Source organism: Jaculus jaculus, chromosome 5, assembly GCF_020740685.1.
Source record: "Jaculus jaculus isolate mJacJac1 chromosome 5, mJacJac1.mat.Y.cur, whole genome shotgun sequence".
Lineage (NCBI taxonomy): Eukaryota > Metazoa > Chordata > Mammalia > Rodentia > Dipodidae > Jaculus > Jaculus jaculus.
The window spans coordinates 50,328,263-50,341,669 of NC_059106.1; the positions used below are offsets into that span (position 1 = coordinate 50,328,263).

The 13,407-nt window shown below is 50.5% G+C and overlaps 1 protein-coding gene across 2 annotated transcripts in view; it reads right to left on the bottom strand.

Moving 5' to 3' along the window:
• The window catches only part of Padi2 (peptidyl arginine deiminase 2), a 53,353-nt gene that overhangs the window by 19,419 nt on the left and 20,527 nt on the right, over positions 1-13,407 (bottom strand). For both annotated transcript variants that reach the window (XM_045151182.1, XM_004657601.2), the window contains exons 4-8: positions 13,218-13,279; positions 12,533-12,650; positions 11,516-11,641; positions 3,600-3,778; positions 2,633-2,736 (exon numbers count right to left, since the gene is read on the bottom strand). In XM_045151182.1, coding sequence (XP_045007117.1) covers positions 2,633-2,736; positions 3,600-3,778; positions 11,516-11,641; positions 12,533-12,650; positions 13,218-13,279 — 589 coding nt within the window. The remainder of the gene's footprint in view (positions 1-2,632; positions 2,737-3,599; positions 3,779-11,515; positions 11,642-12,532; positions 12,651-13,217; positions 13,280-13,407) is intronic.

The window sequence follows — 13,407 nt, forward strand, 5'->3', positions numbered from 1 at the left end:
CAGCAGCTGGCATCTCTGGGCTGAGCTGCATGGGTGACGCCACGCCTGGATTCACAGTCATTTCTGTCAAGGCCACTGAGGTTGCCCTCATAACCCCATCCAGTTATGCAGTTTTTGTCAAGGTCATGAACAAATTATATGGGGATGGGACCACTCACCCTCACATGCCCAAAGGCCTGCATCAGTGACTCTCCAGTTAGTTTTTTGTCTGTGTGAGTGGAATGTACGCATGTTCACAGGGGTGTGCGCATGTGTGTGTGTGGAGACCAGAGGCTGATGTCAGAGATCTTTCTCAGTTGTCTCTGCTCCATGTGTTTGAATTTCTCACTGAACCCAGAGCTCAGTGACTCAGCTGAACCAGCTGGGCTAACTCCAGGAATTTGTTATTTCTGCCTCCCCAGTGCTGGGATTACAGGTGCATGGCACCATGCCCCACATTTTGCATGGGTATTGGGGTTTAAATTCAATAGCTCATACTTGTGTGGCAAGCACTTCACTCACTGAGCCGTCTCCTTTGCTCTCCTCAGAATTTTTTTTTTCGAGGTAAGGTCTTGCTCTAGCCCAGGCTGACCTGGAATTCACTATGTAGTTTTAAGGTGGCCTTGAACTCATGGAGATCCTTCTACCTCAGCGTCCTGAGTGTTGGGATTAAAGGTGTGTGTCACCATGCCCTCACCTTTCCCTCATATTTTCAGATGTTTTTCTTTTACATATATATATATGATTTTTTTTTAAGAGACAGAGAGAATTGGCATGCCAGGGCCTTAGCCACTGCAGACAAACTCCAGACACTTGTGCCATCTAGTGGGCATGTATGACCTTGCACTTGCATCACCTTTGTGTGTCTGGCTTATGTGGGATCCGGAGAATCAAACATGGGTACTTAGGCTTTGCAGGCAAGCACCTTAATCACTAAGCCATATTTCCATCTTGGGTTTTTTTTTTTTTAATGAGAGAGAGAGAGAGAGACAGAGAGACAGAGAGACAGAGAGAGAGAGAACTGGCATGCCGGGGCCTCCAGCCACTGCAATCGAACTCCAGATGTGTGCACCATTTTGTGTGCATGTGTGACCTTGTGTGCTTGTGTCACCTTGTGCATCTGGCTTACATGGGATCTGGAGAGTAGAACATGGGTCCTTAGACTCTGCAGGCAAGCGCCTTAACTGCTAAGCCATCTCTCCAGCCCCTCAGATTAAAAAAAATATTTATTTATTTGAAATATTTATTTATTGAAAGCAGAGAGAGAGAGAGAGAGAGAGAGAGAGAGAGAGAGAGAGAGAGAGAGAGAGAGAGAGAGAGAGAGAATGACAGGCCAGGGCCTCTAGCCACTGTAAATGAGCTCCTGACGCATGTGTCACTTTGTGTATCTGGCTTTACGTGGGTACTAGGGAATTGGACCTGGGTCATTAGTCTTTGCAGGAAAGTGTCAACTGCTAAGCCATTTCTCCAGCTCCTCTCCTCAGATTTCTTTTCTTTTTATATAAAAATATTTGAATGTACTCTTTTAAATAAAACCAAGAAATGCAGCATTATAAAAAAATATTTGAGGGGCTGAAGAGATGGCTGAGCAGTTAAGCTCTTGCCCGTGAAACCTAAGGACTCTGGTTCAAGGCTAGATTCCCCAGGACCCACATAAGCCAGATGCACAAGGTGGCCAACATGCATCTGAGTTTGTTTGCAGTGGCTGGAGACCCTGGCACACACATTCTCTATCTGCCTCTTTCTCTATCACTCTCAAATAAATAAATAAACAAAAAAATATTTGAGAGAGGGAGGGAGAGCTAAAAAGACAGGAGAGAGACATAATATGTATGCTAGGGCCTCTGGCCACTGCAAATGAATTCCAGACGCATGTGCCACCTTGAACATCTGGCTTATGCAGGTACTGGAGAATCAAATCTGGGTCTTTAGACTTCACAGGTAAGCGCCTTAACTGCTAAGCCATCTCTCTACCCATCCCCTCAGGTTTAAATTTTTTTAAAATTAATTAATTTATTTTAGAGAGAAAGAGGCAGGTAGAGAGAAAGAGAGGGAGACTGGGTGTGCCCATTGGGCTGCAACCAAAGTCCAGAAGCATGTACTACCATGTGCATCTGGTTTATGTGGGTACTGGGGAATCGAACCTGCCTCCCCAGGCTTCCCAGGCATGTGCCTTTACCACCAAGCCATCTCTCCAGCCCTCCCCTCAGGTTTTAGAAGGAGCTATGCCTGGCATGAAAGCTAGCCCATTCTGGGGTTGCCAGGCACGAACAGGCAGGAACTCCTTTCCCTTGCTTCTCATCTGGCTGTGGCTCGCACATAGCAGACACCAAATCACACCTCACACGATGGGTGAGCAGCATGAACTGAGAGCCGCTGGCTAGAGGGGCACAGAAGCGGGCAAGCGAGAGAAGAGAGAAGAGAGGTGCCGCTTTTGTTTCGGGACAGACGCCTGGGCAGGCCTCTTCCTGCTTCATCTCAACCCTCACAGGGACCTGTTTGGTGTCTGCAAATGGCCGCACAGACAGGCCAAGTGACTTCCTCCAGGTCATACAACTGCTCACCAGGAACTGAGTTCAGGCCAGTCTGCCCTTGCAGCCCTGCTCTTAGGCACCATGCTGTGCTGCCTGTCTGGGCCACTGCCACCCCTTACCAGCACACAAACACCGACACGGGGGGCAGGATGTTGGGGGTCATGATCCAAGGTGCAATCCGGAATATCACGGTGTCCGTGAAGATGGGTGTCAGAGGAATCCCCTAGGTGTGGGAGAGAAGGCGAGCATTAAAAAACTACATGGGGGTGGGGGTGGGGGGGCTGGAGAGATGGCTTAGAGGTTAAGGCATTTGCCTGTGAAGCCCAAGGACCCAGGTTTGATTCCCCGGCACCCACATAAGCCAGATATACAAGGTGATGCATGAGAGTGGCGTTTGTTTGCAGTGGCTGAAGGCCCTGGTGTGCCCATTCTCTCTCTCTGCCTCTATCTCCCTCTATCTCTTTCTCAAATAAATCAAATCAAATTAAAGTAAAATTAAATAAGAAAAGCAAACTACACAGGGGTGGTGTATTGGGAAGATGGCTTAGCAGCTAAGGTGCTTGCTTGCAAAGCCTGTCAGCTCACGTTCAAGTCTTCAGCCACCTATGTAAGCTGGAGGCAAAAAGTAGAACATTTAGTGTTCGTTTGCAGTAGCAAGAGGCCCTGGTGTGCTCACACACACACGCAAATAGATAAGCAAGCAAAATTACAAAAAGAAAAATGTTTCCAGGTGCTTTCTACTTCTGCCTCCCAAGGTGGGTGAGAATTGGCGATGAACGTATATTTATTGAGCACTTCCTATACACTAGGTACTGTGCCACAGATCTGTCAAGGTTAGAGGGCATGCCAAGTATTTTATACACAGCAAATGCTTTACAACAGCCCCAGGGGATAGATGCTGCCATAACCCTCACTTTTCAGATGGGGAAACTGAGTCACAGAGCTACGAAGTCACATGGTTAGGAAACAGTGGAGTCAGGCTTTCAACTGGGCCACTCCCTTAACCCTCAACCACACTTGCTCCGTCCAAGTTCCCAGGCCTGGAATAGGGGTGTGGGGTGGGGCAGGGGGGTCTGCAGCCCTCACCTCAGCCATGTACTCCAGCAGGCTCACATGGATGGAGACCAGGCCCGAGAAGCTCTCGTCGGGGAAACAGAGGCCCTCCACAAAGAACAGCAGCTCGGCGGAGCCGCCTGTGTACTTGACCACGTGGTAGAGCTTCTGCCGGCCCAGGATATGGATGTAACGCTGCCCGAAGAATGGATCTGCCAGAGAGAGGAGCAGACCCACCCGGAGGAAGTCAGTCACGTGTTGGTTGGAGACCGAGGGGTGTGTCCTAGAGAGGAAGGAAGGCCTGAGCAGAAGGTGCCACTAGGATGGCTGTGACCTGGTCAGTGTCACCGTCTCAGCACTGCCTGTGCTGGCTTCCAGCTCCTCGTCTGTAAAATGAGCTCTCTTAGGAATGAGGGCAGGTGGGAATGGCACAGTTAGCAGAATGACAGAAAGATGTTACTGTTCCATTTTACAGAGGAGGAAACTGAGTCTTAGGAGAAATGGCTTGTCCAGGGGCTGGAGGGATGGCTTAGCAGTTAAGGTACTTGCCTGCAAAGCCTAAAAAGACCCAAGTTCGATTCCCCAGCACCCATATAAGCCAAATGCATAATAAGGTGGTGGTTCATGCATCTGGAGTTCATTCATAGTGGCTACAGGCCCTGGCATGACCATTCTAAAAAAAAAAAAGAAATGGCTTGTTCAATGTCATATAGCCAATAGAGGCTGAGCTGGACCTCAAACTTATGTGTAATTCTGAACCCCAAGTTCCCATCCTCCTGGTATAATAAAACATCAGCATGCCATTTGTCCCAGAACTTTCTTTCTGTATCATGGAAGCCATGTTGGCCGGAAGACCACTGCATAGGTCTCCACTGGGGAAAAAGGCAGGTTTCTCTGGCATGCTTGTCTCCTGAGACCCGCAGTTCATCATGGTGCTTCTCCCCTGCCTGGAACAGCTATATCCCTCCTCTCTCCAGGCAGCCCTATGCAGATCCCCAGAGAACAGCCAGCCGTGCTGTGTTGAGCTGCCAAAGTCCCTTCCTGATCACAGCTCCGTGCAAATGCACACAGCCACTGTGAGGGCAGAGACAGGCCCCCCCCCCCCATGTTCCATGCTCACCAGGCACAAGGTCATGTTTAAGAAGTGTCCATTGAATGAAACAATGGCTCCTAGAGGACACGACCATGAACAAGTTCAGGGCTGGCTCAGAACCCCGTAAATTGAGTTCCTCTGAGGCCAGCTTGGACAAAGACCCTGGGGGAGCCGATGGCCATGGTGCAGCCTCCGTGTCTGAGAGCAGAGCTCAGTCGATGACAAGACAGAGCAGGCGTGGGAAGCATCTAACAGCAGTGACATGGGTTATTTGGTTGGGGGTAGGGGTGTAAAGGAGGGCAGGGACGCATCTGAGTAGAGGGAAGCGGCGTTTGAGATACCCTTGCTGGGCAGCAGGGTGGGTACAGAGCATAGGGCAGGGAGATACTTGCATCGGCAAAGGCACTGTGGTAGGACCCTACGCACTTCCAGAAGGAGTTTCTTTATTCCCTGTGGAGCTGGGAAGGGCAGATTAGACTCAGCTTAGAGTTTCGTAAACAGTAAGAGTTAACGACTAATGCCCAAGAACTACAACATGGGACAGGTGTATTCCTGGCATACATAGGGTGCTTGGTTAAAACCTGTGATGTGGGGCTGGAGAGATGGCTTAGTGGTTAAGGCACTTGCCTGCAAAGCCTAAGGACTCATGTTTGATTCTCCAGGTCCCACAAAAGCCAGATGCACGGTGACACATGGACACAATGTCACACATGTGCACAAGGGGGCACATACATCTGGAGTTCAACTGCAGTGGCTGGAGGCCCTGGCACAACAATTCTCTTTCTCATGAAGAAGAAAAGGTAGAGCCGGGCGTGGTGGTGCACGCCTTTAATCCCAGCACTCGGGAGGCAGAGGTAGGAGGATCGCCAAGAGTTCGAGGCCACCCTGAGATTACATAGTAAATTCCAGGTCAGCCTGAGCCAGAGTGAGACCCTACCTCGAAAAACCAAAAAAAAAAAAAAAAAAAAAAGAAGAAGAAAAGGTGCTGGCATGGTGGCTCATGTCTTTAATCCCAGCGCTTGGGAGGTAGAGGGAGGTGGATTGCTTTGAGTTTGAGGCCAGCCTGAGAATAGATAGTGAATGCCAGGGCAGTCTGGGCTAGAATGAGACCTTACCTCAAAAAACCCAAACAAAAAACAAAAACAAAAGCAAAAAAACCCTGTGATGTGAGTGAGTGCATGTACCCCGAAAGCCTGGGCTTGGGACACCTCTTTCTTCAGGACAATGAGCTCAACTAGACCCTATGTGGTGCTCTGAATGTAACGTGTCTCGTGTGCTGTGTGCTGTGATGAAGCTTCATACTTCATCCTCAGCGGGCGGGGCCTTGCTGGGGGAGGTGTGTCACTGGCGACAGAACTTGGGGTTTATTAGTTCAGCCCTACTGTGTGTTGAGACTACTTTCTTTTCTTTCTTCCCCCCCCCTTTTTTATTTTCGAGATAGGGTCTCGCTCTAGCCCAGGCCGACCTCAAATTCAATATGCAGTCTGAGGCTGGCCTCAAACTCATAGTGATCCTCCTACCTCTGCCTCCTGAGTATTGGGATTAAAGCCATGCACCACCACGCCCAGCCTACTTTCTTTTTTTTTAATATTTAGTTTATTTATTTGACAGAGGGTGAGAGAAAGAGAGAGAGAGAGAGAAAGAAAGAGAGAGAGAGAGAGAGAGAGAGAGAATGGGTGCGCCAGGGCCACTAGCCACTTCAAGTGAACTCCAGATGCATGCGCCACCTTGTGGATCTGGCTTTATGTGGGTCCTGGGGGATCGAACTTGGGTCCTTAGGCTTTGCAGGCAAGCGCCTTTACTGCTGAGCCATCTCTGCAGCCCTAGACTTCCACTCAGACACATGATGTGACATGCTGTGAGCCAGATTCCTGCTCCCGCTATGCTTTCCCTGCCATGATGAAACTTCCCCTTAGAACTGTGAACCTGAAATAAGCCCTTTCGTCCCGGGAATTGCTTCTGCTTGGGTGTTTTGTCCCACTAGTGGGACGGTAGCAGCAACACCCGGTAAGGAATGACACTGTGACCTTAGCGGTATGACTTCCAAAGTCAGAGGGATGTCCCTGCAGACACCACCCGGCCTTTACAAGCTGTGAAAGCTCTGGGAATTCAAGTTCACCTCCAGAGCAATTTACTCAACTGCTAAGAGGTGGTAGTGGGGGGCGGGTTAAGAACCAACTCTATGTCGCAGAGTCACTGCAAATGACACAACGCTGGTGACTTTGGTAACCTTGGGAAACAGGAGTAGCCATGAGTCACACACTGGGACCTATGGGTACTAGGACTAGGAGGACTGAGAGCAGGTGAACGTGCCCCTTCTTGTGGCATTCACGACTTTGCCATCGAAGAGCTTCCAAACAGAAGACACAGAAGCAATAGCTTTCTCAGACTTCCTTAAGTGGGCTTGGACAATGAGGAGGGAAGACTGACTCAATGTCCCAAGCACCTTGTCACAGCCCAACATGGAAGGTGATACCCAGTGTGTGTGTCCTAGGGTCCAGTCTCTGCTCAGGCCCAGCTGTATCTGTACTCAGTGACTAGCTCCTTCCCTCACTCCCAGCACCTACGTGCCCCTGGCTGCACTGGAGCTGTGCCCATCAGAGTGATTGCAGCTCTGTCTGGAAAACGTTGTGGAAGTGATAGGGACAAAGTGCTCCAAGGATCAGGGCAGTGGGGATTGCAGCTGGGCCTGGGGTGTGTGTGAGCATCTAGTTAGGGGAGGAGGCAGGGCCCATCTGCCTGCAGCTCTCTCCCCCCCCTTGTGGCTGGAGCCCTGACAGTCAGTGCGTCTCTCTCTATTTGGAACCTCCATCTTCAGTCTGGGCCAGCACAGGCAGATTGCTTTCTGGGTGGGAACAATCAGCCATTGTTCTGAGGAGCCTTTATTCCTGTCCCGAGCTTGATGCAGATCCTGTCACCCCCCAGCATGGCTGGCTCTCCCTGAAGACACAAACAATGCCCTTCTATTGACTGATCCCTATGTCTTGGGCTGGACCTGCCAGCTACCACCCTGGTCTCTCCTGAGCCTCAGTCATAGGTCCCAGCTGGCTAGCACATGATATGGATTGGCATAACCCTCTCAGTCACTTTGGAACCATTCCACCTCCCAAGGGGACTGGTTGATCAACCAACTGTCATGGTTTTGGGTGGGGGGGGGCAGTTTCCTGGCATGACGGACCTTCAGTGCTAAAGCCAGGGAAGCCTTGAGTCAATGGGGATGGGTGGGTCACTGTGTGCTTGTAGGAATAAGTAAGGTTCCAATTCTTTTTTTTTTGGTGGTGTTGGGGGGATGGTCCTGGGAAAACTTGAGACCAGAGCAAGTCACCAGGTCTTCCCAGTTCTAAGGATTCTGTCTACTCTGATCGCTGTAACCTCCATAATCACCACAGTTGGGTGAGCTCCGTGGCACAGCCTTTGACTGCATAATCACCATAGCATATCCTGTTAGAACCTAGATGCCAGTCACTTTAAGAGGCCTGATGCCCGAGGCAGCCTTGAATTATAACTTTACTCTCATCTATGTGTCTCCCTGCCTCCCCCAACCCTCCCCACTGCAGCCGGCAGGAGCAGAATAGTCCCTCCCCTTTAGAGACCTTGAGGGACCCGAGGTTTTATCTCCCACTGTTTCCTCCATTGCCTTTGTGTGGCTTCTCTCCTTCACTTTGTGCCGACACACCCCTTCCCATAAAAACTCAGAAAAAGAACTGCCTCTAAAAAAGGGGGAGCGCTAGAGAGATGGCTTAGTGGTTAAGGCGCTTGCCTATGAAGTCTAAGGACCCAGGTTTGATTCCTGAGAACATATGTAAGCCAGATGCACAAGCATGCATCTGGAGTTCATTTGCAGTGGCTAGAGATGGAAGCTATCTCTGCCTCTCTTTCTTTCTCTCTCTTCTTCTTCTTTTTTTTTTTTCAAGGTAGGGTCTTGCGCTAGTCCAGGCTGACCTGGAATTCATATGTATCTCAGGGTGGCTTCGAACTTGTGGTGATCCTCCTACCTCTGCCTTCGGAGTGCTGGGATTAAAGGCGTGCACCACCATGCCTGACTTCTCTTTCTCTTTCTTAAGTAAGTTAATAAATAAGTAAGTAAGTAAATAAATAAGGACTGTCCTGCTTTGTTCTTGCATTTCTGGATCTTTCCCTCTCTGGCTTCAGGACCCCACCATGTCACTTTGGCATGGTGTAATAACACTCCTAATGAAATTTCTTTCTTAAAAAAAAAAAATTAAGGGCTGGAGAGATGGCTTAGTGATTAAGCGCTTGCCTGTGAAGCCTAAGGACCCCGGTTCGAGGCTCGGTTCCCCAGGTCCCAAGTTAGCCAGACGCACAAGGGGGCGCACGCGTCTGGAGTTCGTTTGCAGAGGCTGGAAGCCCTGGTGCGCCCATTCTCTCTCTCTCTCCCTCTATCTGTCTTTCTATCTGTGTCTGTCCCTCTCAAATAAATAAATAAAAAAGAAACCAACTGCTCTCTTATTAAAAAAAAAAAAATTCTTGGTTTTCAAGGTAGGGTTTCACTCTAGTCCAGGCTGACCTGAAATTCACTCTGTATTCTCAGGGTGGCCTCCAAGTCACAGTGATCCTCCTACCTCTGCTGGGATTAAAAGTGTGTGCTACCATGCCCAGCTTAATTTATTTTTTACTTGAGACAGGGAGTGAATGGGTGCCCCAGGGCTTTTAGCTCTAGACACATGTGCCGCCTTGTGCATTTGGCCTACGAGGGTCCTGAGGAATCCAACCTGGGTTCTTTGGCTTTGCAGGCAAAAGTGCCTTAGCCCCTAAGCCACCCCTTCAGCCCTATTTCTAAGAGGCTAGTTGGCATCAGCGGCTCTCATCAAAGCAGCCTGTTCTCTCCCACTGCGTAACCCTTTCCTTCCATCCATTTCCAGCCATTGCCGCTGCCCCAGAGGATCCAACTCATTCCCCTGCTCTAGAGCTTCCTGCTGTGGCCCTGTGAACCTGGGCCCTGGCCTTGGTGAGAGCCAGACTATCTCTGCTAGGAGGACATAGGTTGACCTCATACAGGGAGAGAGGGACCATCTGCCAGGACACAGGTGACGTCTTAATATTCATGTAACATGACACATCGTCATCCACAAGCATATTTAAACTTCACGAAAAATCCCAGACATGCTTACACAAGAGAAAAGGAAACAGCCACAGAATCCCACGTGTCTTCCCTTTTGTCCGTGTGACTCACAGTGTTCACCTGGAGTTCACATTTAGGTGAAAGGGACTTGGCCGCGTCCTGGCAGCAGCCCTCCCTGAAGGATGGGACCTGGCTAAGTCAGTCTCCGGGAACATTCTCCAAGCACTCACCGCGGGGGTTCTTTTTGGCCCGCTGAGGAGCCATCTTGGATGGCAAATGAGGGAGGGATGCGAATGGAGCCAGACCCAAGTGCACTCCAATTAGGAAAGTACGAAGCATCTGGAGAAGGCCCAGACTGAGTCATTCTGAGCCACAGGCTTTGCTCAATGCCAAGACTGAGCTCGAGTCCAGGCCGGGTTCTCCTGCACCCCTCCTGTACCGTGGCAACTCTGGCCTGTATTTTGTAAACATCTCTGGCCCCCTGGGGTAGCAGGGCTGGCCTGACTCTTGGTACATTCCAACCTGCCATTCTTCAGGGCCCTGGGTGGATCAGGAGACCATATGGCCGCTGTCCACTGGGGCTCTGGCTAAGTCACTCCTTAAAGTTAGCCCCTCCCCCATGTCAGTGGCCCTGTCTCTGTCCAGAAAGGGGCCCTGGCCACCCAGATAGCTCCTCTCAACACCACGGCCAATCGCAGAGCTGTTTTTCAGAGAATTATCAGCTACAGAAATCAGATCTTGATAGTTCCTTGCCTTAAAGACTTCAGGTGACTCTCTAGTACCCTTAGAGTAAAAACCAAACCCTGTGCTGTGGCTCTGCCTAGCTCTCTGACCTTGACTTTGAAAGCATTCCCGGCCTTGGTCTTTCTGCTCCTCAGAGCTCCGTTCTAGTCACCCTCTTTCATGATTGGTGTGGGCTGTGCCCTTTGCCTAGCGTGCTCTCCCCCAGCTCCTCATTGTTCCTTTCAGTCTCCTTCCCCAGAGGCCCCTCTGGACCCCCAGCCAGCGCAGCCCCTGAGCTGTCATTCCCTGGGACCCGGTCTAGTTCATTTCTTCCAACACTGCTATTGACCAAGTCTCCCTCACTCAGAGGCAACTCCTCCAGGGTAGAGAGGAATTGTCGTGTTTACTGCAGCAGCACTGAGCTGGCACAAAAGTGCAGCTTTAGGCTGGGAAAGATGGCTTAGTGTCTAAAGCATTTGCCTGAGAAGCCAAAGGACCGAGGTTCGAGTCCCTAGGACCCACATAAGCACAAGATGGAACACGGGTCTGGAGTTTGCATACAGTGGCTGAAGGCCCTGGCACGCCCATTCTCTCCCTCCCTCTGCTCCCTGCTATCTCTGTATCTGCCTCTCTCTATCAAATAAATAAAATAAATTAAAAAAATTAACTACATTAAAAAAAAAGTGCAGCTCTGAGGACTAGCTGTAATGGGAGAGTGTATTTCCTACCCAATGGGACCTTACTCCCAATCCTCTGTCACCATCAGGAGGAAGAGGGGAGTCACGCTATCTCCAGGGGGCCTTGGAAAGTCAGAGATGCCTGACACTCCTTGGAGGAAGCACCCGCCTTGCTTTAGGTATCATGAAGGGCCCTGACCCCAAAGGCCCTTTCTCCCCTGACCACCGGGAAGAAGGACACAGACCCAAGCCACTGCAGCTCTTTTGGGTAGGAGAGATGTGTGTCTGTGAGTCACTCCAGGGACTCCCCTGCCTCCTGACCTACTCAGGGAGGAAAGGTGGTGTCCATAAGGGCAGAGTGGGGCTCACTCACTCTCCACGTAGAACACGCCCACTTTGTCTGAGTCCGACATGGAAATATAGAGGACCATCTCATAGCCGGCGGGCAGGCGGTCTGGGCCCTTGGTCCGCAGGATCATCTGAGACATGTCCTTGAGGTCTGGGGACAGATGGAGGAGGAGGTTAGCATGAGGGCCCTGCCGCAGGAGCCCGTCTCAGCCCTGCTTTGTGCTCTCCCCACCCTAACCCCATGCATTATTGGAATAATAGAAAAGCATAAAAGGGGGCTGGAGAGATGGCTCAGCTGTTAAGGTGCTTGCCTGCCAAGCTGATTAACTCAGGTTTGATTCCCCAATACCCATATAAAGCCAGATGCAAAAAGGGGCACATGCATCTGGAGTGGCCAGAGGCCCTGGCACACTCATTCTCTCTGTCTGTCTCTCTTTTCTGTCTCTCTCTGCTTGCAAATAAACAAGCAAAATAAATAAATAAAGCTCAAAAAAAAAAAAAACCAACAAAAACCCAATCAGAAAAGTAAAGACAAAAGAAAAGAAAAACTAAAAAAGGAAAACTCTGGCTGTCATCTCAACACAAGAGAGGACCCTAGTTTCCTTCCAGTCTTTTTTCTATTTGTTCATGTAACTTTAAAAAATACAGAATATGGGGCTGGAGTGATGGCTTAGCGGTTAAATGCTTGCCTGTGAAGCCTGAGGACCCTAGTTTGAGGCTTGATTCCCCAGGATCCACGTTAGCCAGATGCACAAGGGGGCGCATACGTCTGGAGTTTGTTCGCAGTGGCTGGAGGCCCTGGTGCGCCCATTCTCTCTCTCTCTATCTGCTTCTTTCTCTCTCTCTGTCACTCTCAAATAAATAAATGAAAATAAACAAAAAAAATTAAGAAAAATATACAATATGGCTTCATTTGAACTGCATTGGATGTTTTGAGTCTGGCATTCCTTAATAGGCCCAAGTCTACTGTTGCTTCCTATTTGGCCTGTCCAGGATAGGACACCCATGTCCCCACTGCCCTCCAGTTCAGCTCTGCTGGCACCTTGCTTGCTGTAGACCTTCTCATCACTGCAGTCCTCCTTGGGCAGCCAGGGTGTGTCTCGGTCACAGTTCACCAGCAAGATGGCCCCTTGGCCCTCAGGACCCCAGGTCCAGGATGCCTACAGTGGCAAGGTGACAGGTGGGTGCCTCTCCCCAACCCTCCCGTGGTTCCTTCTACTGGCTGGCAGATGAGACTCCAACTTCGATGCCCAGAAAGGATCTCCGTTGAGTGAGTGTCCCAGTTCAAGAGACTCAGCAAGACAGGATGGCTGAGCAGGACACGTGGGCCTCAGCTCTGGTGTGAAGTGGCCGTGCCTGGCAGGGGTGGTGGCACGGAGAGACATTCTGTGAAAGGCCTTAGGTCTCTAGGGACTGTGTGCAGATATGCTCTGAGCATTCCCAGTGGGGCCAGCACCATGATCCTCTTTCTAACCCCACAGCCTGAGCGGCAGGAGAACAAACTCCAGTCGGATCACATCTCTTCCCTGTCTTCAGCCCTCCTTGGATGAAGCCCAGATTCCGTATATCTTCCTGTGGCCTTTGAGACCCAGAGAGATCTGCTGCCTGTGCGTCCTACCTCCTCCACCTTGCCCTTGCCCACTCTGTTCCACCCACTCTGATGCCCTTCAGTCCCCCAAATGCCTCAAGCCTTTGCCAGGCTGCTCCTCCCAGACCAGACGAGCTACCTTCTTCGGATTGTTCTTCTCCACCACGCCGTCCCGGTCTGCATCCACGTCCAGGGAGATCTCTGGGGGCAAGAAGAGATGGGTGAGTTTGCTGAGTCTTCCAGACAGTGAGGCCTTGACAGGAGGGGTCCTAGGGGCCATGGTGTAGCTCCCCGTTTGCTCACTCATCTGAGACTATCATCTCCCAGCC